The sequence below is a fragment of the Hippocampus guttulatus genome, chromosome 11 (genome assembly GCF_054856545.1).
Source record: "Hippocampus guttulatus isolate MCC_2025c chromosome 11, RoL_Hgut_1.0, whole genome shotgun sequence".
Classification (NCBI taxonomy): domain Eukaryota; kingdom Metazoa; phylum Chordata; class Actinopteri; order Syngnathiformes; family Syngnathidae; genus Hippocampus; species Hippocampus guttulatus.
Genome location: NC_141271.1, coordinates 9,882,445 through 9,909,106, shown reverse-complemented (window position 1 = coordinate 9,909,106; position 26,662 = coordinate 9,882,445). Strand labels below are relative to the sequence as shown.

Here is a 26,662-nt window from a genome sequence, read left to right as displayed (position 1 = left end):
CTGGACGGCCACACCACCGGTCTGCAACATCTAGAGGTCTGTTAGCCTCTAAGCTAGCCAACATTTAGTGTACGTAATGAACTCTTTCTTACGTTGTGTGGCACAGAACCAGGTGGTGGGAAATTGGACGGCCCCATCGCCATGACATGAGCCGGCATTCGAGCTAGCAATTAGTTCTCATTATATTGAGCGAGCTGGCTCGCGGGCCAGTGGTGGAGTCATCCCAAGTGTCACAGTGACCCCGTTTTGCCACAGCCCAAAAAGTCCAGACAATTGAGAAGGTTCAATATCTGAACAATTCAGAACTAAATTGTTGTTTTCACACCCTTTCAACACTTCATCATGAAAGACTTTACATGGTTTTGACTATATTCGCTGAAAAAACAGGCACTTTAGCAATGTTACAAAACTGTAAATTGAACTATAAAACAAACTAGCAGAAGGTAAATGATGGTAGCCTACATAGTGTGTTCATTACAAATGTAATACAGTATTGATAATTCGCCTGTTTTCTTCTAGGCAAGCAGTTACATTTTAGTAGCTATTGCTCTTTATTTTAAAATGTTCTTTAGTTGACACAAAGCAAATTTTTGGAGAGATCTTATTGACTAATCATGAGTACACGATTCCACGTGTGCCGGGCTTCTCCAAGAGCTGCACAGCTTCCAGCAGCGTAACCCGTCACTGTCACACTTGCTGGGTTGACCTTCCTCCCCAACAACCCACCACAAAGAAGCAGGGCTACAAAACACCGGGACACTTATTCAGGATTTTAATGAAAGTTGTGAGTGCAGCTTTCAAGTGCAATTGCGGTAATGGTATGTTACAACTTCTCATCCAGTCTTGCAGAAACATGCACAAAACATCATGAACATACAACCGATACAGAGAATGTAATGGAAAAACATCAAGAAGTTGCAGTTTGTTTGTTTTCTAATGTTGAGAAATTTATATACCGGTACTGTTCATCCAGAAGTATTTCACTGTCCAAAAACAAAACACTAAATCATAAAAAAGTGCAATATATCAGAAAAGAAAGAGAAAAGTTTTACAGTCAGAATGAATGTTGCAGTGGCGGTTATAGAGAACATTGTTGGCTGCACCTTGTCAGTTTAAATAACCAAACTCGTTCGATCCTGAAAATACACGCTTTTAAAAATAGACAACAGCCCAGGCAAGGTAAGCATGTTGCTGCTCACGTCACGTGACCAAGATACTGATGCATCTGCTGTTTTCTCTTCCTCTCATTATTTTACATGTTTTACTTACACTATACAGAAATATACATCTTCTTTTGCCTGCCAAACAATGTTTTGTGTCCAGGCCACTGCAGAGCTAAGAAATGTGAAAAGAAATACTGAGAATGTAAGAAAACATCTCGTTTGTTCCACCAAAGCCAAGTAACACACTCCATGCAGCTGTTATTTAGAAGGGCTTCCCCCCTTCCCCCATTCCAGATGGGGACTTGGTCTTGAAATTTGCTCACATTCGTTATTTGTCATTCTGGGAAGGCCTTTTCTTTTAATGTAACATCAGCTTCTAGGCATGAGAAACGCATTTATTTACAACACATGACAAGAAAAAAAAAATCAAACAAAAAAAGACCCTTTCATTCTTCTACCTGTAACATTAGTTCAATTGACATCGCCTAAGAGCCACACACAGGCACAGTGATCTTTTCAGCATCTGTGTTGAAGTATGTGGTTTTGCTTATTGTTGAAAAGACATTCTAGCTGATATGTCCACGTTTTTCTTTATTTGTTTTTGGCAAATTTTTAATGAGTTGCAGGATTGTCGCCTTGTGCAGCACTTGTCCCACTGGATGCATCCTTCTCAGGGATAAATATGTGCAAATTCTTGGATCAACAGCATCAACTCATCCTCCTACTCGTCCTTGTCACCTGCTCACTTATGTCAGCAGAAGTAGTGTTGAGTCAGTCTGTGTACGCCGGGCTACGCTGAGGGGCCGGAGGTGTGCGAGATGGATTGAGCGAGGGTACAAGCAGGACCTGGGGTGGCGACCGTCGTGGAGGCGGCGGGCGGGGAGGCAGTTTGGACCTGCGCCTGGAACTGAGCCATCTGCTCCGGACTGGCCAGCGTCTTGAGCAGGGTATTCTCCTGCTCTAGTTGGGAGTTGCGGTCGATGAGCTCCTTGATCTGCTCCTTCAGGACTTCCACCTCCTCGCGCACGGCATACATCAGGTGACTCTTCACCAGGTCCTGACACATACAAAGTCAGATGTGTTATGACACTGTTCCACCTTCAGCCGAGTCTGACGCACATATCAAGAGACCTACATGGAACGATGAAACCGATCAAGCCTTCAAAACCTTGCCAGACTTGATACTTGCCAACAATTAAAGCCAATTTATTTACAGAATTCTAATTGCTGAAAAATGATTGACTCTGGGAAACACCCTGGCTGTCACCTACAGTAAAAAATTAATGTCGGCTCAGTACAAATTTTGCGACCCAATGTGCATTTTTGGTTTTGGACTGAAAAACAAAGTGATATGAGGAGCTAGAGTCGGGTTGGCCAGTTAGCTCAGTATGAGTATCTGGATATGAGGTGGGACCTACATAAGCTTGTGTTCTTTATTTACATTTGTTTAACTGTTTTGGTCATTAAAAGTACTGTACATCTGCTATTGCGGCTCTCCTTGCCCGCATGTGAGGGCATTACAATGCCTTAATTTCCCCCGCCCCCCTTTGATTCAGTGTCAGTGTATTAGAAGCTCGCCCGTAGCAAAATTGGTGGCTCACAACACAAAGGGGACAGAAAGAAAGGGGGGGGGGGGGGGAATACCACAGCAGCTCATCACCTGGAGAACTTGTACATTGGGTCATTCGTTTGTCAAGTTACCACTGTATGTCTTTGTCATTTAAAGTGATGTTGAAAGAAATGGTCTTGAACACTTTTCAGTTTTTATTAATACAACACAACACATATAAATCAGCATGTATTGTATAAGACACAGACGGTCATGCAATCGTAACCACTTTTTCTGCATACACTTTGTTGTTTGAAGCAGTTATAGATGAAAGGAGATATCAAAGTGTCCTTGCGCCAGTGGATCAAAGACGTCATGCTGAAAATGTGCACTTTTTTTACATTAATAATCAATGCTACTTGCGAACACAAGACGATGTTTCATACTTATTTTCTAAAATTTCTTTTCGTGACATTTCTTAAAATAATTTTATAATATGGAGTCCATACAGGCCCATTGCCAGGATCATACTGAGCAAATGTGAGGTCTTTAACTTTATCGTGAAGTTCTTGAAAAAGCTCAGTAAGCTTTCTTTGCATTTATATACACAAACAGACACGTAAACATTTATTATCTAAATAAAACTTCAAATACTGAAAGTGGACGATGAATTTTACACACTTCAAATGTGGCATTACTCCACTATAAAAGATTTCACATGCGATGACGTATTAACCCTGCCCATTGTGAAAATTCAGCCAATGAGCGCTCTGGATATTTTTACCCGCACTGTGTGTATTTCACCTTGCCTAGCAACAGAGCTGTGAGTAACGACAACAACGGAACAGTAAAGTCACGTTGCATTTTGTAAAAGAAATTACAGTAATCTGCAAATTCCCACACCTGAGACTAAACCGTGATACAACGTTCAGTCCAACTCTAACGCCGTGGTTCACGGAGTAATATTGTACGATTGTACTTTGCGACCTTATGCAGATCAAAGCTAAACCGAGGAACATGATAAAAGCTCCAGGGCCTATTCATTGTGTTGGCACGGTATGCATACGGTATATGTATATATTTTTAGTCGACTCTATTTGGGATACAAATGCTCTTCAAACATGTTTTAGGCATGTGAAACGGCCACTCGTTTTCCAAGTGGCCTACTCACGGTGACAAAAGGGTAATTATCACGCATGCTCTTTCAAGTGGAGAACCGGTAATAAAACTCACCATTGCCTGTTCGATCTTGTTGTCGATGGCCACAACACTGGCTCCCGACGAGCTGTAAAAAAAAAAAGAAAGGAATATGAAATCTCGGGTTATGAAGGCATTACAGAGATACACGACCAATATTAACATTTATCATCCGTGTCCTATGAGGCCATTTCCCCCGCAAGTTGAGGATCTTCGGCGGCAGCAGGTCAGGCGAAGCAGCTTAAAACAACGTTTAACCGTTAGCCAAATACAGCTCGTAGTTTACCTGCTATCGATCTTGACGTGCGAGCTCTCTGCGCTTAATAACGACGACAGGAACGAGATAGAGACATTTCGGAGCTGGCAGACGCCGAGATCCATCGCCACGGTGTAGCAAGGCGTATTCATGGCGCTTTGTGCGTTACAAGAGCTCGAGTTGAGGAAAAAGCGAGTCCGTCGTGCCCCGATACGGACACAGAGCGACCAGCTCCCCGAGACACATTCACGCGAGACGTTCAGATTGAGGACCGGACAACACGAACGCACGACTCAAGGTCAGCTCAGTTCAGCACACAACACAATGTCCGCAGCTCAGAACAAGCTCGCGTGATGTGTCCCGTGACGTAGCTGGGAGCACTGGTCCCAGATTGGACGAGATACGACTCATTTGCCTAATATATTCAGAAACGCCCCCACCTGCCGCTCAGCTGACACATATTTGCATAGAATATTCGAGTAACACAAGATGAGGTGGATGAAACCGGGAAGAACCGGATGAGACTGAAAGGGAAAAAAAGTGGTGGGGGGGGGGGGGGGATTCGTCGTGCTGAAAAGCAACCAGAGGCAATCTTTTCGACTGTCCGGTGACAAAAGATGCACCCAGCTAATAGTTAGCAGGTTTCAGCACAATATGTCATCCTCTATTTTTGGAATCAACATTAAAAAAATATATGTACTGCATATTTCTTACAGTTTTCAAGACTAAATTGAACACAATCAGGTATTTTGATGGAAATTTCTCATTTAAGTGGCATCAGTAGGGATGACAGTCGATGCGTTAAAAATCCAAGTAACGCTACTTGCATTGGCATGCATTGCCCCCATGTGGGATTGTATGGCACTGCATATGAAGTGAAATCAATCAATGGCACACCTGCATTATTTGACTGCTGTTTTATTGAATATGGCTAAATATTGCTCAGATATAGACGGAACAAAAATGTCAAATGTGGATCTGAAGTGGCGATTGATAAATACGTAATGATGAACAATATTTGGCCGGATAATCTCGTGTCAACAAAATTTAATCCAATTTATTACATCAATTATGATCCCTCAATTTGCAATCTGTATGCACACATGTTGGCATGCAAGGAGCCAGGAAACTGACTTATATTTTCTCTAACAACTAAATTACTCTTTTTAAATTGTCTGCCACAAAACTTAAACCTGACCCTCCAGTTCCAAAGCGCTGCCCCATGATTCTGAAAAGGCGCTGCAAACAAGTAACCTGGTGTGCACTGTTAAAGTCAGTTTAGTCAACCAAGAGTGTATAATAATCATGACCAATTGTATTGCGTATTGTACATTGTAAACCAATGCATGCTCAGCCCAGATGGGTGTGCAAATGTCTTGACAAAAACCGCAAATAATATTTGGCCAGAGTTCCATCCAAACAAAGGTAGATAATCTTTTCGTAGCCCCATGAAAATGCCACAGATTCTGCTTTCTCTGACACTTCCTACATGCTACCACTGCCTCTCACATAACTGTACCTTGAAGGGCAACTGTCTGATATTCTGTGCCACCCCCCCCCCCACCCCCAAAAAAACCTCATGGTACTTTTAACATTCTGCCAGCTGCTCACACCAAGCCCTCCACATGCAATGAACCAACATCTTCAAATTATTCTTGGCTCGGATCTCTACAATGATTCAAAATTCAATTATTAATTCATAGGCTAAAATCACAGCAGTGATATTTCAACACAAGAAAAAAAAGCTCAAGTTGCATGTAAATGATGTGCCAGAGGATGATTTACAAGTAAAGTGTTAATTTTTATACAACACACATGCCAATCACTCCACCTGCCCAACGTACTTGGTGCCATCCAAGTTGTGCGATACAAGCCCAGAGCAAATGTTGGGATTCACATGTACAGTATGTTATAGTGCAGAGAAGACATACAATTGCCATGCTGGTGTATTAGGCACCCGTGAAGTTTAAATTTAGCCACTGAGTGATTGTTTTGATGCCTTCAACCAAGATCCAATTCTAGGAGAGTATTTAAGATAACCAGCTTATCAAGAGTCTCTAAGACACTGAGCTCTTTCGCATTTTTTTTTTAATGAGCGAGAGGGAAAGCCAATTATACAAATCCAAATAGACTGTGACTTGAACTCTTCGGGAAGAAAAGCAGTGAAGCTCCCCATAAGAAAAATGCACCTCAACCAGCCAGTGACATGAGACACGTGAGAAACTTCTAAATATGCTTTAAATTTAAAAGATTAAAATCCACACATACATGCGGGTTTCTTTTATTTTCATAACCAATGATGCCATATTAGTAGAATTAAGATTGCAATTATTTGCAAGAATTCAAACAGTCAGTGGGAATTGGATCAATAAGCACAACTGACAACTGATAACATGGATTTTTTTGGTGGGAGATAAGAATGGCCTGTGTTCCAACTGGGTCAATCTAAAATCTTGTTGCTTTGCAAAGATGTAGCCTACACTGTGAAACAAATATCCTCTTCAGGAAGCACATTTTAAAACATTTCCCGCTGATTAGAACCCTTATGCTGTGCATGTCTATCATTTCGAGTCCAGGACCTAAAATATGATTACAAAGCATTGTTGCATGTACCTGTAAGTCACGCTTTAAAGACAAATGCATACATTTCATCTCTACGTGTACATTAAAGCAGGTGTACCCAATGAAAAGGCATAATCCTGATAGTCAGTAAAACCACCTTTACTCTCTCTTGAAAAAAAATCCATCACAACGCTGTAAAGATTTACATGTACTTAATTTCAAGAGTAATAAGACCATCATAAAGGGGAGAAAGAACTGATTGAATGCAACCTGTCTTCCTGTACTGTGGTGACTAGGCGACTACATGCGAAACCAGATGGAGTAACATGAGGGCAGCACAGTGGTTAACACAATCTCCACCCCAAAAAAAGAAAACTAAATATGGCAAGCCTGGCTATGACAAAAAGGAGTTAAATTATTCACACCGTCATAGAGCATCATAGCTGGTAGAAATGTTTTTCTGAACAACATTTTGTATTCACTGCAGCCACATCACAAAGTAAGCACTGCAAATTGGTGTGCAGTAAGAACATCTTTCAACATTCATACAAGCGTTGGAAGCATGAATGAATGAATCGAAAGTTCACAGAGAGCCACACACAATACGGCCTTGGAGCCTTTTGTGTTCACCTCTTGTGGTGATTGGCCAGGCAGCACTACTGTAGACCTCCTTTAGTTTACCTTTTGAGATGCTGCTCCAGCTCCCAGAACAAAAGCTTCATTGCCATCTCGTCATGGCCCTGAACACTGACACCGTGCACTCTCATGGGGTCTTCGGTCTGGAGGAACATTTAGAATCCAAAGTGGAAGAGTGTGTCCCCGAGCCCCTTTGTTTACCTAAAAATCCTTGTGCCCTGTAAAATTTGGCGGCGGGGTCCAAACGAGCTCCCTTACAGATGTATTAGTGGGAACAACTGCACAGGCACTACAAAATAGAAGACGAGGTTGACATGAGTTCCGATGTGTATTCTCCCCATTTCCCTCCGTCATCTATTTGTGTTTGAATGGCTGTGGGTGAATTACCAGACAGAAGCTGGGTGAGTAGTGACGCGTGATCATGTGACACAGCGAGTTACATAAACTATCAACAGAGATTAGCATGTGGCCCAATGATTTCCCTGCTCCTCCACCACAGAGCCTCCTCCTCGAGAGTGTACAGTAAAATCTGTAATACCGTCACTTTGGACTTCCCAGATGTCGACAATATAACATTTCCATTTCTCTCTTCCATTTTCTGTGTTGCTTATCCTAACTACTTCAATTAATTAAGAAGTATTTTTTAGAATGAGTGAGGAAAATGGAGGACAGAGAGAAAAAAAAGCACGGGGAAAACATGCAACCTCCGCAAAGCAAGGCGGGAGCCTGGTTTTGAAACCCCAACCTCAGACTTCTACAAATCAATATAACAATAAATAAAGACATACATACATACATAAAGATATTTTAGTCAAATTTGTAAAAGCACTTTTGTGGAAAAACCTTTGGTCTAGCCTGTATTCCAGTCCTCTACTTGACAGGGGAGAGAAAGTGCGTGTGCCTCAGGGTCTTATCTTGTCATCTCTCATTGAAAGGCTTCCTAAAGATGGCCCGAAACCTTGCCAGACAGAAACCATAACATAGACCCTCAGAGCCAACCATGGCAGAGAGACAGCCGGCCAAGAAATAACAGGTATGGGAAGAGCACAATGCTGGGGGATTTTCCTTGTCCTAACAGACTTCATCTGTCTGGATGAATCAGCATCACATGACTTTTGGGAGGGACAGACAGTTACTTCAACTCAGCAACCTCATGCTTGACCACAAGCGACAAAAACTTCAAATAGTCGACGTTTTGACTAAGGCATATGTCACAGCCTTACTGTCTGTGTTTATATAATGAGGAATTAAAAAAAAAACGTTTCAGTCATGTACATGTTGACTTTGTGTTGTTCTGCTCCTAATCGGAAACGGGTTTATGTCAAGTAGCCTCGCCGACTCATCCTGTACTGCATTCTCACTATCACACTATCAGTGTTACAGACCAAATATTCCATATGTTGTCACCACCATGAATTATTACATTTTAACTGCCTGTTGCATTATTTTCTCTGCTCTATTCCACCTGCACTCAGCTTTCCTCCTCATTAATGGCTGATTTTCCCCTGCCATATCTGCAATGCTTTTTAGCCGTAATGCCTGTGTGCTCCAAGTTACTGAAGTGACCTAAACATTACATCAAGATACTAGAAATTGCTGTGTCCATTTCTCAAAGTGACTGAAGTTTCTCCACATAATGTTGGCTTTTAATAAGGAAAAAGTGGTGGTCGACTGGTTAGCACGTCAGCCAGCACGTCGGCTTCACAGTGCAGATGTGCAGGATTCGATTCGGCTCTGGCCTTCTCATGTGAAGTTTGCATGTTCTCCCTGTGCCTGCGTGGGTTTTCTGCGGGTAGTCCGGTTTCCTCCCACATTCCAAAAACATGCATGGCAGGTTAACGGCACACTAAATTGTCCTTAGGTGATTGTGAGCGTGAATGGTTGTTTGTCTATGTGTACCCTGCAATTGGCTGGGAACCAGTGCAGGGTGTACCCCGCCTCCTGCCCGAAGACAGCTGGGATAGGCTCCAGCACGCCCTTGTGAGGATAAGCGGATTAGAAAATGAATGCATAAAGAAGGAGAAAAAAAAATGCGGCAATGAATCGAAGACGCGGCCAAATAAATGAGACCTTGCTCTCCATTCAGTATGAATGGGAACTGGTTGCACAAGGCAAGACGAATAAAATATTGAAGTGTGAGGAAAAGCTTTTTTGCAGGTGGCATGCAAAGCTCGACACTTGCCGATTTGATGACCGGTGGGTGGCTCTGGAACGTTTGTGTAAAACTAAGAAATGGGCGAGGACAATGGAGTAATGCTGCCTTGCTTAAAAAACAAAAGAAACGCCTAGATTTGTCAGCCAATCAGATGACTGGGACACCACGGCCCCAGTCACCCTAGAGTTTAGAATCACGGCAAAAAAGTGAAATGAAAAGGTGTCGATTTACAGCGCCCAGCAAGGCCATTCCAGTGCGGAACTGGTACAAAGGAAAAGTGGCTCAAGACAAAACTCAAAGATCTCAGTAATGAAGTTTCAAAAGGTTTGCAACATTTGTATCTCGGTATTTTAATTTTTTTAACTAACACTTATTTATTCAACTAATTCTACTTGAAAGTATTAACAAAGCAAAAATAAATCATTTTTGGTATCTATTATTTTAGTCACATTTTCAATTTATTTTTAATGTTTTTATTTTATCAACAGTTTTGCGTAAATAGTGGCAAGCAATATCGGTGGCTGGTAAATGTAAATGTTTGAATGTTAATAAAAAGGCCTTGCATGACCCAGCAATGGGGGTGGAAAAAAGGAGGCCTATTGAATTGTAAAGGCTTTTGGCTGGGCTATAGTTTGATAGTTTAGTGTCTGCACAGACTTTACCAGTAAGGCCTGGCAGTGGCTTTCCATAGTCAAACCCTGACTATGGAGAATGACAGAGCAACTGAGTGAGCCAGCCATAGAGCTGGCTCGGAATGATGAATAGCCACTTTAGCCTCCAAGAGCGATGGATTCTATGGGAGCATTTCGGCTGACAGCAGCACGCCATTAGTTGTCATTACGTACCTGGCAAGGGGTGGCAGAGAAGGAGGAAGCGATATTCAGCTCGACTGTGCTAGAACGGTCGTGACCTATCACCTGATCATTCATATTCACATGCAGATTTATATGTGGAAGGAACAATACAAGAGAGACTTCAGCCTCAGAACAACCACAAGTACCATTCCATGAGAGTACCGTACACGATAATTATTTCAATGATATGTACAATCGTAAATGATGTATCTTGACAAATGTTTCTGAATGGATTAGAAGTAAAGACATTAAAAAGCGGAGGCACGGGTCTGAAGAGATTAGTGCAGGAGGGTCACTTGCTTCTGCTGACAGCAGCAATGAGACACTTGAACGGAAAACACACCACAACAGATCCACGTTGCATAAGAGCAGCCAAGTTATGTGGAGTGAAAACTGGCATTATAAGGATTAGCAGCCAAAGAAAACACAGCACATCAAGTTCACACTGAACGAAACAATGCCAGGTCCAGCAACTAGAAGACAATTTCTCAGCAGCATCACCTCAATAGCATTTGCCCACTTAAAGGTCAACTGTGAAGTAATTTTAGAAAATCCCAAACAAAATATTTTATGTCCCAAGTAATGAAAGAAAATACATAAAATAAAGCATGAACAAATATTTTCTATTTCGTAAAGTTGACAAAGGAATCATTTTCCCAAAGTGAGATCCTGACGCGCGCAAACTCCAGAAGTGTGACATCACTTTAAAACAACAATAGTGGGCCTCACGATGGGAAGTGTTATAAAGCTAGTCAGATATCGATTCGGAAAGCTACAGTTCAAATGTATCTGCAAGAAACGTATTCGCTTTGCGAGGACAAAACTGTAACGTCCTATTTTTCTGGTCCATTTACATGCCCTATTCTTTTCTTTTCTGAAATAGAACAGTGGATCGCCACACAGCGCCGAGGCATTTTGCAGAATAACGCGATCACGATGTCAAAAAGTAGTTCACGGGACAACCAACAATGCATTAAAATGGCTGACTGGTGACTTGGCATTTTATAAATGGTGCCACTCACCGGAGATTGCCAAACAAAAGTATTTTCATTGTGAAGCGCATTGCTTTGGGTGTAACTGTGAACCTGGGTGTGTTGTTTAAAAAAAAACAACAAAAAAAAAAACGAAAATATCCTTGAAATAGTTTTGGCCCTCAGTATTAGTCAAAAGATGGCTGGCCAAGTTTACTTGACACCTGACCTTTAACTCATTCAGTACCAGCCAATTCTAGACCCCCTTTCCCCCCCCCCCCCCCCCCCCCAAGTCTTAGAAAAATTGAAAAAAAATTAAGTATCTGGGGTTGAACGTGTGGAGTGTGAAAAGACAAATATGTCTTTGGGAGTGAATGAGTTAAGTACCAATCTTTTTTATTTTTATTCCAACCGCAACCACATAATATCGAAAGCAGCAGTTAAAGACCCATCCCATGTCGTGATTTTCCTGGAGTTTCTAAATCAGGGTTCCTACACTTGAGATTTGAAAATTCTCTTTTTTTTCCCCCCAAACCCTAATTTCCAGAGTTCTCTGTATGCAAGAAAAAATGTGACATTTAAGTTAAATTAAGTGAATTATTCTGATTCTCTATACGCCAATGTGTTGTCAAATAATTTCCAGAAGAAATGCATCGGTAATATTTGGAAATTATGAGTCAGTCGTCAGAGAATCTACATCTGAGTAACTGTATTTCAATGATTATACAAAATCAAACACGTATACGTCAGGATTGCTGCCCGACGAGGAGTACAACCGTCAGGGATTAAGGAACAACGTGGAGGTGTGAGCAAAGTGCCGCTGAGAACGGACAACTCCGCGACATCCACTAATCCCTGACATCTCAAAGGGCATTAACCCGTTGATACTTATATGTTCACTTGTCAACAAAAATAATACGAGTGTAACGAAAAATGATTGGAATCAGAAAATTGGTTTTAAAAGAAACCAAATCGATAGTACATTTTAAAATGTACCGTCCTCGAATCATTTCGCACCACAAGTATCGAGATACATATGGAATCACCTTTCATTGGAGATGGACAACCATAGGAAACAATTACGTAAATTGCACATTTTAACACTTTTTCTAATCAAAATAAAACAGACTTTTTTTCCCCTTGCAAAGTCTGACGGGTTTGACTACACGGTATTTTCCGCACTATAAGGCGCACCCAAAAGCATTCAATTTTCTCATTAAGCCGACAGTGTGCTTTATAATCCAATGAGCCTTATATATGGATAACTATTCAGATTTATTGAACGTAGTATTTTAAATGATCTGTAAAGTGCTTTGTTACAGCTGCAGCGGTTGTGAAAGCTCAATATAAATGAAGCTGTATTGTATTGTATGTCCTTTAGCGCCCCATACAACGAAAAAAAAAACCCTGTTGCGTTATACGAAATATTTTTCTCAGCTTTTGCCTCACGATGAAATTCACTACAACGAAGTCTAATCCAACAGCGACACCTACTGCTTCGTTCGGAAACGGCAACGGCAACCACCACACTGGTTTACACATGCGCAGTAGTCCAGGAAGTATTTGTTATTGTTAGTTTCAGACGCAGCAAGAACGTTGCATTGCTAAAATTGCTACAAAACGGACCTTTGGATGTCAAGCAGCTAAGACAAGAAGAGCTCTGATGCTGGAAGAGAGGGTAAAAGTGATCAAAATGAAAGACTGAGCAAGCAAAATAAAATACATTATCCAAGAAATTGATGTAAGTGAAAGTGAATGCTGATTGTAAATTTCGCAAATTCTTTGCCTTTTTTTTCTTTCTACACTGACTATATGAAGTGTCAAATAAGTGTATGCTCATACTTATGCACTATTAGAATAAGAATAAAGAGTACACATACGTGTGTGTGTGTGTTTACATCTGAGATCAAATTTGCTATAGTGGAAAAAAACCCTGTTGTGAAAAATTTCTTGCTGCAAACATGATTTCGTTGTAGAGGAAATTCACTGTAGTAAAAATAGATCTATCAAAATATATTTTTTTAGATGTTCAGAATTTTTGCTTTAGAAAAAAGAGCTATTGTAAAAGTCTTGGAAACATGATTATTTTTTTCCATAAAATAGATTCCGTTTTCATACTTTTCCAGAGTGGGAAATTTATTAAATCAGGTTGCATATTTTTTCCATAACTTTCCATTTTTAAAAACCATGTACCGTAAATGAAACCTGAAGTCTTCATGACGACAGGCTTGTGAAGAAAAGAAGGAAACCTTTATTAGTCTCGCAATGGAGAAATTCCCAATTCACAGCAGCAAAGTTATGAAAGAAAGAAGTAGAACAACAAAATATAGGAGCTGAGTGAAATGGACAACAGTGCATCTTTATGATTTTTTTTTTTTAATTTTCTGAGTTTCTTTTGTGCGCCTCAAAGCAAGCTCGCAAGTGAAGACAACATTCAGCTCGAAGTGGATTAACTAAATAGGACTCCTCCGTCAGGGCCTGAATCTGTGACGGCAGCAGAGCTATAAGCACAGCTTAGTTGTATCGCAACAAGAAGCATGGCTTGGGCAGCGAGCTTAATGATTACAGTATTTGCAAATAACAACAAAAGTTGATCAGTTTGAACATTAAATATCTTGTCTTTGGAGTGTATTCAATTAAATGTAGGTTGAACATGATTTGCAAATCATTTTTATTAGTGTTTAACACAGGGTCCCAACATCATTGGAATTGGGTTTGTCCATAATATCTTTATAATTCATTTGAGTGTATCATCTTAACAATACTGTTCAGAGATTTTGGGAAACACCTAACTTTGTTTCAACTATTATGCAGACTTCAAAAAGAGTAAATAATATACACTGTTGATTATCTAGATTACACCAACAATTTATTTTTTATAGCCCAGAACCATAAAATTACACGATACGGCTGACTTTAAAACTGCACAACTAATGTACAGAGCAAGAAATAATCACCTGTGTCACGTACAAAAAAATAAAATAAAAAACATTGAAAGGGAAGGGGGTTATAATTCAAGGGGTCTATTAATTCTAAAATCATGAAGTATGTGCACAACATTTAAGAGTTTTGCATTACAGTTCATGGGATTATTAAGGGATGAACTAAAGCAAAGGAGAAACATAAGTGGCATCAGAGTACAAAAATGTTTTAAGTAAAAGAATACGAGAGGGGGCCTTATTAATTCGGCAGTAATTAAATATATCAGCAGTAGTATCTAAAATTTGATTAACCATTCCACAGAAAAATCCATTAACACTGTAGTTTAACATCTAGAAATAAAAGTCCTACTTATTCCAGTTGTTCTGATAATTAAAAGGTGAAACAAACTCCTGACTCAATCACAGGTCAAAAGACAAGCGTATTAATACACATGTTAGAGTGTGTCATCTTCACACACTTAAATTGCGCTTTCTCCTTTGGTACATGCTGCTGGTGAGCAGCGCCACCTTGTGTCGAATGTGAAAACAACAGATCATCATCAATTCAAGTGCTTCGTTTTAGAAAAAAATGTAGTGGACATATTTGATGATTAAGTGAATATACATTTCAATTTAAAATATTACAGTAAATACTAAGTCATATGGATTGATTTCAACTCCATCCACTTTCTTCCACTTATTTCAATTACACAAACGGGCCTCCAAAAACCACAGAAATTAGATTCAACCTTCAATCCTTGTGGTACCATGTCACAGTTTATCGCTTCCAGCCGTGGAACAATTGATAGAAAAGCTTTGCCACGCTATCTCAACTAGTCTGAATGATAAACTATCCAGCAATTCCTAAACGAGTGTGCTCCTTCTTAAAAAAAAAAAAAAAAGAAAAAAAAAAAGTCTGGAGCCCTGTACATTATCTATTTTTCTATACTATTGTGTACTCTACTGCTCTCACTACTTCGTGTTTTAGGTCTGACTGTTGTAGTTTTTGGTTGTTATGGTTATTATTTGCAGATTTTTGACCGTACAGTATACCTTTTTGAAACATGAACTTGCCGCTGCACGGATGAAAACTCGTCTGCGGCTACATATTAACATGTTAATGGTCGGTAACGTATAATGTCCCTCGGTTTGAATGAAGGCAGCAAAAAAGAAAGCAAAAACAGAAAGCAAGTCTGCAGTCATTTTATAGATCCTGTTTCAATGGGAACGCCTTAAACAGACTGCTGTTTTGCAGCTTCGCTTCATGATCGGAGCATCAGGTTGGTAAGTATGCTGACAGGGCATTTCAAGTTTGGGACAACTTGTCTCACCTTTAAAATTTCAAACGGCATAATTAGCTTGGTTTGAGAAGGCGTGGATGGTTGTTCGTCTCTGTGTGCCCTGTGATTGGCTGGCAACCGATTCAGGGTGTCCCCCACCTACTGCCCGGAGACAGCTGGGATAGGCTCCAGCACCCCCCGCGACCCTAGTGAGGATCAAGCGGTTCGGAAGATGAATGAATGAATGAATGAATGAGAAGAACGTTGAGAGCTTCATGACCAAAAGGGGGCAGTGTTGCCTTTTTTACAAGTTGAAAGTGCACCAAAACGACTCAGCGGCACTTCAAGTGGTGCTGTACCTTTTGCTGAATTCAAGGCCTAAGAGCGCATGTGTGTGCGTGGATGAGTATTTAAACAAAAACGAATTATTTAGAGTGAAAGCAAATCTGAGAATCAGTCTCCTATAGTTACCCACTTAGATGTCACACAAGTGAAACAATGCCTACAGCACATCAGACATTAAATGGTGCAACAAAGAGAAGCAGCTGGCTAGACTGCTGAAGATTAAAGTGGGAGGGGTGGAGTAGGAGAGACTTCAACTCCCACCAACCCCCTCCCGCCGCCTTCCATATTCAGCAACACAGTGCATTGAAGAGGGGATTATCTCACACAAAGCAAGATTGGAGGACTTTGAAACCCCGCTTACTGCCCAGAAGGTCTGCAACAGACACCATGAATTTAAAAAAACAACCAGCCACATACAGCTTTGCAGTTCTTAAACAGATCGCATGTTGCGTCATGTGCTTACTAATACATGTGGGAGCTGTATTGAAACCAAAATGAAAGCAGCGTAAAGTGGCTCAATGTTCATACATAAACCCAAGTTATCCCGAGGGGGTAAAGAGTGTCATTTCTGAAGCTATCTGGACAGTGTTGTGACCACAGGAATGCCAGGCATGATTCAGCACATTGCCGGCGTGATTTGCGGCATGACACTGGCAGACCACTACAACGGAAAAAGAGTCTACCATGATTTTATCGTTCTGGCGAATGGGAGTTGAATGATCAATCAAACTGTGACCGGCATTCAAAATATAATTGAAATGTTTAGCCTCTGTGAAATATTTGCGTGGGAAACCAGCATTGGTATTGGCAGGGAGAGCTCACTGCATCAAAACAAACGCGCGTGATAACCGATTGAGCATTTTACTACGAGAATCTCTTCACAAGCAGTGCTAACCTGACACAAAGGCATGTGGGATGGAGCCAAAAGAACCTGGTTGGAAAGGGCAAATCATTGGAAAAAAATGGACAAACATCCAATTTGTGGCATATTGCTTATTAGGTCGATTGTGAGGAAACAATTGTTGGTGAAGCTTTTCTTGAGACAGTTGATTGCGTCGAGTGCACTGCTTTGCTGCAACCAGCAGGGGCATTATTCAGCCCTGTTTCGTTTGGAGTCTAAACAACGTGAAGTCAGCTCTGGGAAGTTTAACCTACATCAACAGGGGAGGGCAGCATCACAATCTTCTCAACACAGAAGTAATTTTGTAAATGGAATTGGGAGATTCTTCCATTCCAGAAAAAAAAAGAACATTGATTCACTTTTCAGTTTCACCAGAGTCAAATCCTTTTTTTTCTTTGTTCCTGCAATTAATCAGTGAAAAATGGACTGATAAAGCCAAAGTGTTGAGTATGTCAAAAAGCCATAACATTATGATAATTTGTGAGATCTAATGAGATTCATTGTGTAAGAGCTATCAAAACATCTGCCATAAGAGAAATCTAGAGACAATAGTCATCCGTTTTGACAGACCCTGCCATAAGGGTATTGCTGTGTTTAATATTGTGGTCAAACTAGTGCACAATTGCACTGCATCATAACAATAATTGTTTTAGTCTTGGTTACCTTGTAATGGGAATTTAGCTAAATGAGAATCTCAAAATGATAACAGCTAGAAGTGTAAATCAAAGTTGAACAATATTTTTGTTAAGGATCACTTCAAATTCAGCTTTTGTCTGCTTTTTTTTGGCAAGCAGTCAAAATGAAACTCCGCTGCCATGTCTGTGCAGAGGTTGTATGGGAGAGCATTTTTCTCCTAAATGAATGGCTTAAAATACGAGCCATTATCATCCATTAAGAGTCATTAGTACCGCCGTTGCACTCTAACTAAAACAATACTGTTTATTGATGGATGAACAAACCATCAGATGGAAGGAGGCAAAGAAAACAAGGAAACACGCAAAAAACATGATTTAAGTAGATTTCTTCAAATGGGTTGAGAGCTTTTTTTTTTAAATGCTAGTTCGCTTCATTTTGGAACGTTGGTCTCTCGTGACAGATTTTGGTTAGGATGGACAGCGCAATGTCAGACTAAAGATGGAATTCAGGGTGGAAATCCTGTCTGAGATCAGACACCAAAAAAATAAATAAATAAATACCCAGCATCTGCGAAAGCTTTTAACCTCCATTGTTACGAGGCCCCACGACAACTGCACAGGATTTCCTTGTTCATCCTACCGTTGACACTGGAGGTGGGCTTTAATAGATCGCAAACATAAACACTAACACAGCACGTCGCTGCTCTGTTGTTGATTTCTGGCGTTCTCTAGGTTGGCCTGTGTAGTGAGAATGGAGGGAGGGGGGACACCACTGTAAAACAAAAAACAAATGTTGTTTACTTTTGGAGATTCTCTCGTCACGTCTAACTGGACCAAATTTGAAGTGAGAAAAAACACCACCCGTAAACACTTGTACATTTGCAAGTTTCAGAATATTGCATATACCCAAAACAATATAAAAACAGCATAGGGCTTAGACGCACACAGTACATTTTTGTCCTGCCCTTGAAAAAGAAAAAAGAAGTCTCAAAAGAAATGACTATACCACATTAGGATTTTGGCAGCGCAAACTTAAATGCGTAACCCACAACAAAAGAATCCACTAAGCAAGAGAATAGGAGGATTTAACCGAGCTGCCCCGGCAATGCTCAGTCTAGTTCCATCTGGTCGTGTGTGCTGTGTAGTCATGGTCTCAATCAGCTTCAGTAGGCCTGACTAAGTTGTGTTGGGTCAGATTGGGTCACTTCCTCTGTGTGTGAATTGTGGGGATCACACTGAGCTCAACACAATGAGCAGCAGGTCCAGTATGCACTGGCTGCCTGCGACGCCAGGGACAAGATTATACTGCTTTTCAACCGCCTGGTACAAGATCAGCAAAACAAGACTCTTTTTGGACAGCGTGCCGCTCAGTACTAGAACATCACTTGCAAATCTTTTCACTTGTAAAGAGTACTTTTTATTTCCACAAACACTGGCACGGTATACCGGTACGATTAAAATGTCCCAATCAACACACTCCGCCCCTGAAAAATGAAACACTGCCATATATTTTTAGTGCTGATACTGTCGGATAGCAAACATCTCGTTTCAAGCTGTTTATTAGTCCCACCTGTAAAATATGTACAGTATGAAATGAAGTATAATCACGTTCAGTGAGTACACAACTCCCAGGCTCAACCCACGCAGGGATCACAAGGCAAAAGATCGCTTCGCGTTTGGTGAGCGAGCTATAATGATTGATCTAATTATTGATTACTAATTCAGTGTCAAAACAGCAACAAGCAATACTACCGTATAACAGAGCATAAAAATTAAAAATGCATACTGTATCTAAGAATTTTACTTTAAAATCCTCCACCGCTCAAATGTTTGGGATGACTTGGGATGAAAATACTACAAATTTAAAGATCCATGTTTTGTCATCTATGATTCCACTGTTTTTACAAATGATTTGAGGTTTTGCTGTTATTATTACATATTTGCAAGTGCTTTATGACGGCACGTCAGGATTTTGGTACCATGGAAAGGCTAATAAACACATAACCTGCGTGCAGGGAGCATGGTGGTCTCTCCGGTGTTAAACTTAACACCCCTTTCCCAGCTTTCCACTATATCCGCTCACACAGCCCACGTTTTTGCTTCTCGCATGCCTCTGACACGATATCGTGAACCGGGAAACAGGCAAGTCAAATTGAAGCTCCCATACTGTGTCAGTACAGAACAGTGACAAAAAATCTGACAGCAGCGTGAAAGGGGCTAGCGCTGAACTACACTTTGTCTCAGGCAGTACATTTACAGGCATGGTCTTGCACATTGGAAGAAACCAGACATGCATTCAACCACCTTAATTTACTGTGTTTAACTTTTTAAAAGTTGGATGAATGCAACCAGACTATTTGAATGGAAACAAAATTCTCCTTGCATGTATAAACCTTCGTCAATCAAATATCGGACCCGCTTTTCTGCACATGCTCATCCTCGTTGCTGACGCACAGAGTTCGACAGAGGTGAGATGATGCCGATCTAATCTGAACAAATATGCAAATGGTTTTACATTTCCTTCATTAAAAGGCCAAGAGACAGCATAACATAAATTCAACAAAGAAATGGGATAGGACATACAGCTGCCGATTGACATGGCCTGTAAAAAGAGACGACAATGTGCTTTGGATCTTTGCTGTGTCGTGATCTGTCGTAGTTCCAACCACCGGCCCACCCCCATTTGCTGTACAGAGGTAGAGGTCACAGTCTACCAATCAGCTGACAGTGATGTGTCTAGCACCACTTCTGTATCACTCCAACCTTGAAAATAATGAATGGCATGCACTCACATTGCAGACCAACCACAGAGTCAAAAGTTTTGAATCCCGGTGACTACAAGTTGCAAACCATCAACAAAAGCACACCCTCTCATAAAGAGAATTATGGGTAGGATTGTAACTAAAGATTACCTTTACAATCAATTCATCTATTGATTATGTTTTAATTGAATCAATGAAATGGAGTAAAAAAAATTCATTTGAAGACAGGAGGACATGATTTCATATTGAGAGCAAAGAATTTGCACACACAAACTAATTATGATTCAGTTTACAGGGTTGGGCCATAAAACTTAAAAACGTCCCCCAGCTTATTGGTTTCCAAAGCAGAGGTTTAGAAATGTCTTCTTTGGATTAAACACAAAGATAATCAGACTTCTTTCATAAAGTGCTACATCAATCTGAGAATATTTATTAATGAGGAACTGAAATTCAATGAATTTCAGCAATTTTTAGTTCAACAAGGTCTCCAAACAATTAGCTGATTTTTGAAATATTTCTGATTATAATTGATAAGTTGTCAATTAATCGCTGAATTGTTGCACCTCTGATTATGAGTGGAATGATTTTTCATCACATCACCAACTTGACTTCTCCCTTTGGTCACCATTGCGCCATAACCACACCATTCAACCATCAGCAGTCCAGTCAGCCCACACAAAGCAACCATCATGACTATTGGGCGTACAGCAAATGCATAAATCTCAACAAATCCTCTCACATACTCATACAATCAATGCAATCTCAAATTTTAAAAGTCACACCATAATTAAGATTTGACTTATTATCACAGGATCCCTGACTCCCTAATTTATTATCATTGGATCCCCGACTCCCCAATAAAGTCCGCAAATAATGTTGACAGTAGCAACAACAACATATTGTGCATGTACTGAACTTACTGTCCCACAGACCTCCTCGCCACAGGAAACTGCTACAAGTGTGTTCCTGCCAGATGAAGATCATCATGATGATGAGAGTGACTGACTCCTTTACAATGAGCAGACTGAAACCTTGATTGCTGCGTGCCAAGAGTGGCTGTAGATTTGGCTGTAAGCTTTCGGGTAATGGGGAAACCATTACAACAAATAAAATGATCATTTACAAGCTCTGGCTATGAAACCAAGAACGACAACCCGTAATTTAAACAAAATAATAATAATCAAATTTGTTTCTTGGTAAATGGCCACGTTTGAGTGTAGCCCCCCCCCCCCCAAAAAGAAAATCATTTCATCAAAAAAGATCTTGCCGCACCACTTTAGTCAATTAAATTTGACCGACTATTAAGTAACCAGACATGCAACAGCGCTTAACAATTTGAACATTTTTGGTTAAAGGCAGGAGAACTTGCATGTTTATACAAGACCATTGCTGACCAAACTCGATTAAGTAAGCAAAAATTACTAACAGATTTCTGTCCAGGCAGTGAAAGTTTCTCCCCAATGTCTCCTGTACAATCAGCGCACACTGTGAACACTTTGCCTTCAGTATTTAACAACAGAACAACATGTACCCAGTCAGTAGCCTCAAAACTTCACTCCCACTGAGTTAAAATCACACTGCTCTCAGCACTTTGGAGAGAAACATAAAATCTTCTCAATATAGGGGTCGATCAGTTCATCTGAAAATGACAGAACATTGAATGAAAATGAAATGAATGAAATGATGATTTTGCCAGTTAAGCAAAAGGTATAACAACAACTTTCACACTCCAGACCCCCAAACTGGTCATGTTACTGCTTAAAATAGAGACAATGTGCCTACTGTAGTCCATTAATGGCGAGACAAAAAAAAAAGCAAGCTTTGTGGAGAAACAACGGTTTGTTTTTGTCATGCATTAATTTGCACCATCAGTGGCCTCATAAAACATATGCAAATTACTCAAACAAAAGAGACTGTCATATATTCCCCATTATCGATGTCTATGGGAAACTGCAATTTAAACTTCTCATTGCTTAGCCATGGTTATCTTTTAGCGTGACAACAGCATTTGTAGTTTAAATATATCAGATTATGTCTACTTGCATTGTTTGCCAGGTTGAGGTATTAGTGGTTCACTTTAACCCATGTTCACCACCGACATTGGTTATGAATGGCAGCATCTGTCTTCTGAAAAAAAAAAACTAAAAACAGAAGTTGAGTCGTGATCACAATTCCGGAAGGCAATTTTCTCAATTGTAACCAGGGCTTTACTTTGCCCCAAATTCTGGTCATCATCCACGACAATAATCCATCTGATCCCCAAAGATTTCACATTCCTCAGAGTTAGACGTCATGTGATAACATTAGCCAACCTTCAGGGTCCATTAAATCACACAAGGGAAATCTGGCTAATATGCTCCAAGCCATCCAATGGCAATGTAATTCACATTTTTGAATTTGGGTGAAAAGAAAAAAAAAATTTGAGTGTTTTACTATAGATCATATCTGAATTTCATCAGAAAATATTTAAATCGGGCATGTTATATACAACAGAATTATGTTAGGACTGAAGAAGAGGGACAGCAGATGCGGGTAAAGCGTGAGTGTGACAAGAGTGAGCGCTTAATGAAATCAATAAGCTTTTACTGAAGGTTTAAGCCGTGAACGAGTCAGTCTCTTCCCTCAAAAGGTCACCCACCGATAAGAGAATTCGCAAAAGCCTTTGCTTGAAAACCTGCTTTTCTATTTGCTGCATGACAACACAAGGAGACCCAACAGAAGTCATGCTCTCTAACGGGGCCTGTCAGGATTCAAGTGGGCATGCTAAGAAAGAACGTCAAGTCAACTTGATAAAGACAAGATGCGTCACAGCCATTTGAGCCCTGCATTATGTCCCACTGACAAGAGGACAAGATCAGATTGTAGGAGCCTGGTCACTGTCTACTAATTGACTAACTAATAAGGCTCTTCCTCCCTCACAGCTGGGACAATGACAGGGAGCATTAGAACCCCTGCAGCTCTGCACTCAAATGCTGAGTGAGTCAACAAACGACCTTCAATTAACAGTGTTCATGGCAAATGAAGGGAGCAGAAAAGAAAGAAAGTCTCTTACCCGTCCTCCTCTCCTTCCAGATTTTTTAGGCCAGCTGATGCAGTTAAGGCACTGGCGATGGCAGCGTTGCCTTCAGCTTCTTGACCCTGGCCAGCGTTGGATCCGGATCCCGGGTGCCCTCCGGAAACCTTCGGCAATCCCAGCAGAGCCGACTGGTGCTGAAGGAGGAGTCGCTGGGCATCCTGCAGCTGAGTGGTCGTGAAAGTGGGCAGACTAGCATAGAGGGCACTAGCCTGGGCAGCATGGGCCAGGGCCTGGGCACTGCTGAGGTCTTGGGGCTGGGGAACACCCTGTGGGAGCATTCTATTGTTCCCGACACTGAGAACTTGTGGCAGGGCATGGGGGTCGGGGTTAGAGGGAGGCACGCTGGGTGCGGACACCTGGCTCTGAATCGTCGTGGGCAACTGGGTGCAAAGACCAATGTTTTGGACTTGTGTTGGGAGGGACTGTGGTTTCTGCTGCTGGCAATCCAGGTGGGCAGCGTGGCTCGCAGGCTGTTGACTTGCAGCGCCAACATGAAAGGCCGCATTGGAGGTAGTAGCCTGGAGAGATGCGGGCTGCTGGGGTTGACTTTGGAGGATGACCTGGGACTGCTGGAGGCCCCCCATCATCTGACACGCTCCATTAGCTTGCCCTGAAGAACTTAGTCCGGCTTGGTTCAATAGATGCTGCGATGCGGGAGCTTGGGGAATACCTTGATGTGACTGGCTGTACTCGGGGGGTCTCATCTGTACTGAGGCAGCAGATGGATGCTGGGGGAGTGAAGCGTAGCCAAGCTGATGCTGCTGAACCCCCTGTGTGGAGCCTGGGGGTTGATTCGCAACTGCCTGGGCGTAGGTAAGATGTTCTTGGGGTACAGCCGAAATCGGCATTCCACTGGTGATCGGGTGGCCTTGCACAGGTACAGGCGGATTCATGTTTGAGGGAGTCGAGATAACAATGTTAGTCTTGATGTGGGAATGGGTGACGTCTTGTGTGTTTATAAGAGGTTGTGATTGAGACACGCCCACGCCGACTAAGCCACTGGAAGGGACTGCTTGGAAACCCTGAGTAGGGGAGGCGTAATCCTGTGCATGTTGGGTAATCGGGGGTCCCCCAGTTTCACCACCACAAACACTTTCCATATAATGGCTCACTGTGCTCATGGTGCTACTCACAGAGCTACCACTTGTGCTTTCCCGCTCTGAGCACCCAGAAAAGTTCTCAGAGACAAACTGGCGCGTGCTGCCAGCATCAGATGCGGATGAGCAGGAGGCGGAGGTTGGGGTGTCCTTGTCATAAAATTCAGTGCACACCCATCTGCCCTTCTTGAAGGGCTCAGAACTCGAGTCCAACTTCACCACCCTGAAGCGAGAACTGGTGGGAGCGACCACTGGTGCAGGAATAGTTGAGACGGCAACAGGGGTGCTCACTGACTGCAGCGCAGCAGAACCGGCTCTTCCCTGGATCCCACTCAAGAGACACGGCCCCCCAGAGGCACTGGCAATAGTAACAGCAGAAGTGGTTCGAGTAGTCAAGGAGATGTTAGAGTTGAGAGTTTGTTGTTGCTGAATCATGGTGTTATTGGTGTTACTCATGAGGTTGCCTCCAGATGCTGCAGAACCAGCTCCACCACCCGCACCACCGCTTTTCGCATTGAGAGGAAACCCTACGGAGCTGTTGCTCGCACTCGTGCTTATTCCCCCCTTCACAGGCACATTGGCAGAGCTCAACATATTCACATTACTAACACTGCTGGTCTGGGGATTAACTATACTAACTGCAGCGCCTGTAGCGGAGCTGTGCATTCCAGGAGCGGATCCCAGGCCCACCATCCCCACAGGCTGGGAAACAATGTTTGCAGGGGTAGCCTCTTGAGAGACCCCAACATTAGAAGGCATTTTCTGAATTACAGAGGCAAGGGTAGATGAGGCACCTACTGACTCAGAAGGCAGTGGGTAGCCCTGGGCATGGTTCTGATGATGAGGATGACGGTGCACAGTCCCATTAACCATACAACCACCCTGCTGTGGTGCTTGATTCAGAGCATGGGGGTGTGAAGGCTGGTTTGGTGACAGCAGCCCCGGAGTTTCAGCCTCATGAAAATTATTCAGGGTCTCCTCAGAGGAGCTTCTCTCTGCTCCAACTACATCATTAGCTCGTGAAAGGGACACATCCATGATTTCTGAGGACGACAGATCCTCCGTGTGGGACTCATCCAGGTCATCGTAGCTCTCGGTGTCCTCCGCAATACTGTTGTTGGTACTCACAGATATCTGCGCAGGAGTCACGCTTGTGATCTGGAAACCACTCTTCTTTTTCATCTGAGCCCCAGCAGATTGTGTGGCCTGGGAATGTATATTTAGGCTGTGGGAAGGAGGATGGTGGGGACCTGGGGACGACGAGCCTGCAGGAGTTTGGCACTGAATCAACAGGGAGGGCTGATATTCTTCAGCAGCCGTGCCATGACTGTTGGTGACCACCGGTGTTGACAGCGAGGAGCCGCTCCCGCTGCTTGTGTTGCTACCCCTTCTGTGAAAGACAGCCGGCTGCGCCATCTTTCTAACACTGCCAGAGTCTCCAGTGGGGTCCGGATGATGCATTTTAAGAAAATCCGGGGGGTAGTTGGTCTCTGACAGTATGTAACAAAGTTGAAGCACGTTAACGCCGCCGTTTTGACGAAACTACGATGAACGGACAACAAGACCAAAAAAAAAAGAGAAAAAGATAATAGTCAATCTTTCTTAAATATCTAATAAAGCTGTACTTCTGGCTACAGCCACTCTCTCGCGATTAAATGTTAGACTGACACACGAAGCTGGTGGCCGCTTTACGTGTAGCTAACGAGCTAGCGTCACCTGATTCCAGTAGTAATTCACCGGCGTTTTCGGTTTGTGGATTTAGTTAATCACGAGCAATCATATTGTGTACTACAAACACCAGGCGTGTTAAACAAGGGCGACAGACGAGCAACCGAGCGAATTTATAGCAACCGCTACTCGCCTGGCAGAGAAGTAACGTCGGCTAGCTAGCTTCAAGTATCCATCACCGCTGAGCTAAACACAAGCTAAACACTCAAGACGTTTTCTGCTCTCCTCTCTCAAAGAAAACTACTAATGAAGCGACCTTTTATCCGTGGCACCGTGACGTAAGTCCCCATACGATCACTAAACGGTGGCGTAAAAGGGTTTAATCCATCCCATTGAATTTCCACGATGTGGCTCTTGGTTTTGCTGTATCACCGGTCCTTCCCAACAGTATCGTTGTTCAGTTTGAGTGTAGCCTCCCCTGCACCGCAGCTGTGGCTCGCTCTGTGCCGGGACCCGGGCTGGAGGGAGGAGAGGAGAGAAGAGGAGAGGAAGGGCTGGCCGGGAGCAGGAGTGCTGCGCAATATGGCGCCCGAGCGTGGTCTTCACCACCATTGTATACAAAGATACTGTCTTG

General features: G+C 42.2%; 2 protein-coding genes across 2 annotated transcripts in view; one reads left to right on the top strand and one right to left on the bottom strand.

Annotated features, from left to right (window-relative positions):
- Window positions 1-755: 755 nt before the first annotated feature.
- LOC147198009 (TSC22 domain family protein 1-like) lies at window positions 756-26,613 on the bottom strand. The gene is made up of 3 exons (XM_086123858.1): window positions 23,240-26,613; window positions 3,946-3,997; window positions 756-2,220 (listed from the first exon to the last, which is right to left on the bottom strand). The coding sequence occupies exons 1-3, from the start codon at window positions 25,819-25,821 to the stop codon at window positions 1,954-1,956; spliced, it is 2,901 nt and encodes a 966-aa protein (XP_085979984.1). The 5' UTR covers window positions 25,822-26,613; the 3' UTR covers window positions 756-1,953.
- The window catches only part of LOC147198007 (general transcription factor IIF subunit 2-like), a 34,041-nt gene continuing 33,812 nt past the window's right edge, over window positions 26,434-26,662 (top strand). Inside the window, exon 1 of the mRNA XM_086124169.1 lies at window positions 26,434-26,641. Within this exon, the coding sequence (XP_085980295.1) occupies window positions 26,434-26,641 (208 nt within the window). The remainder of the gene's footprint in view (window positions 26,642-26,662) is intronic.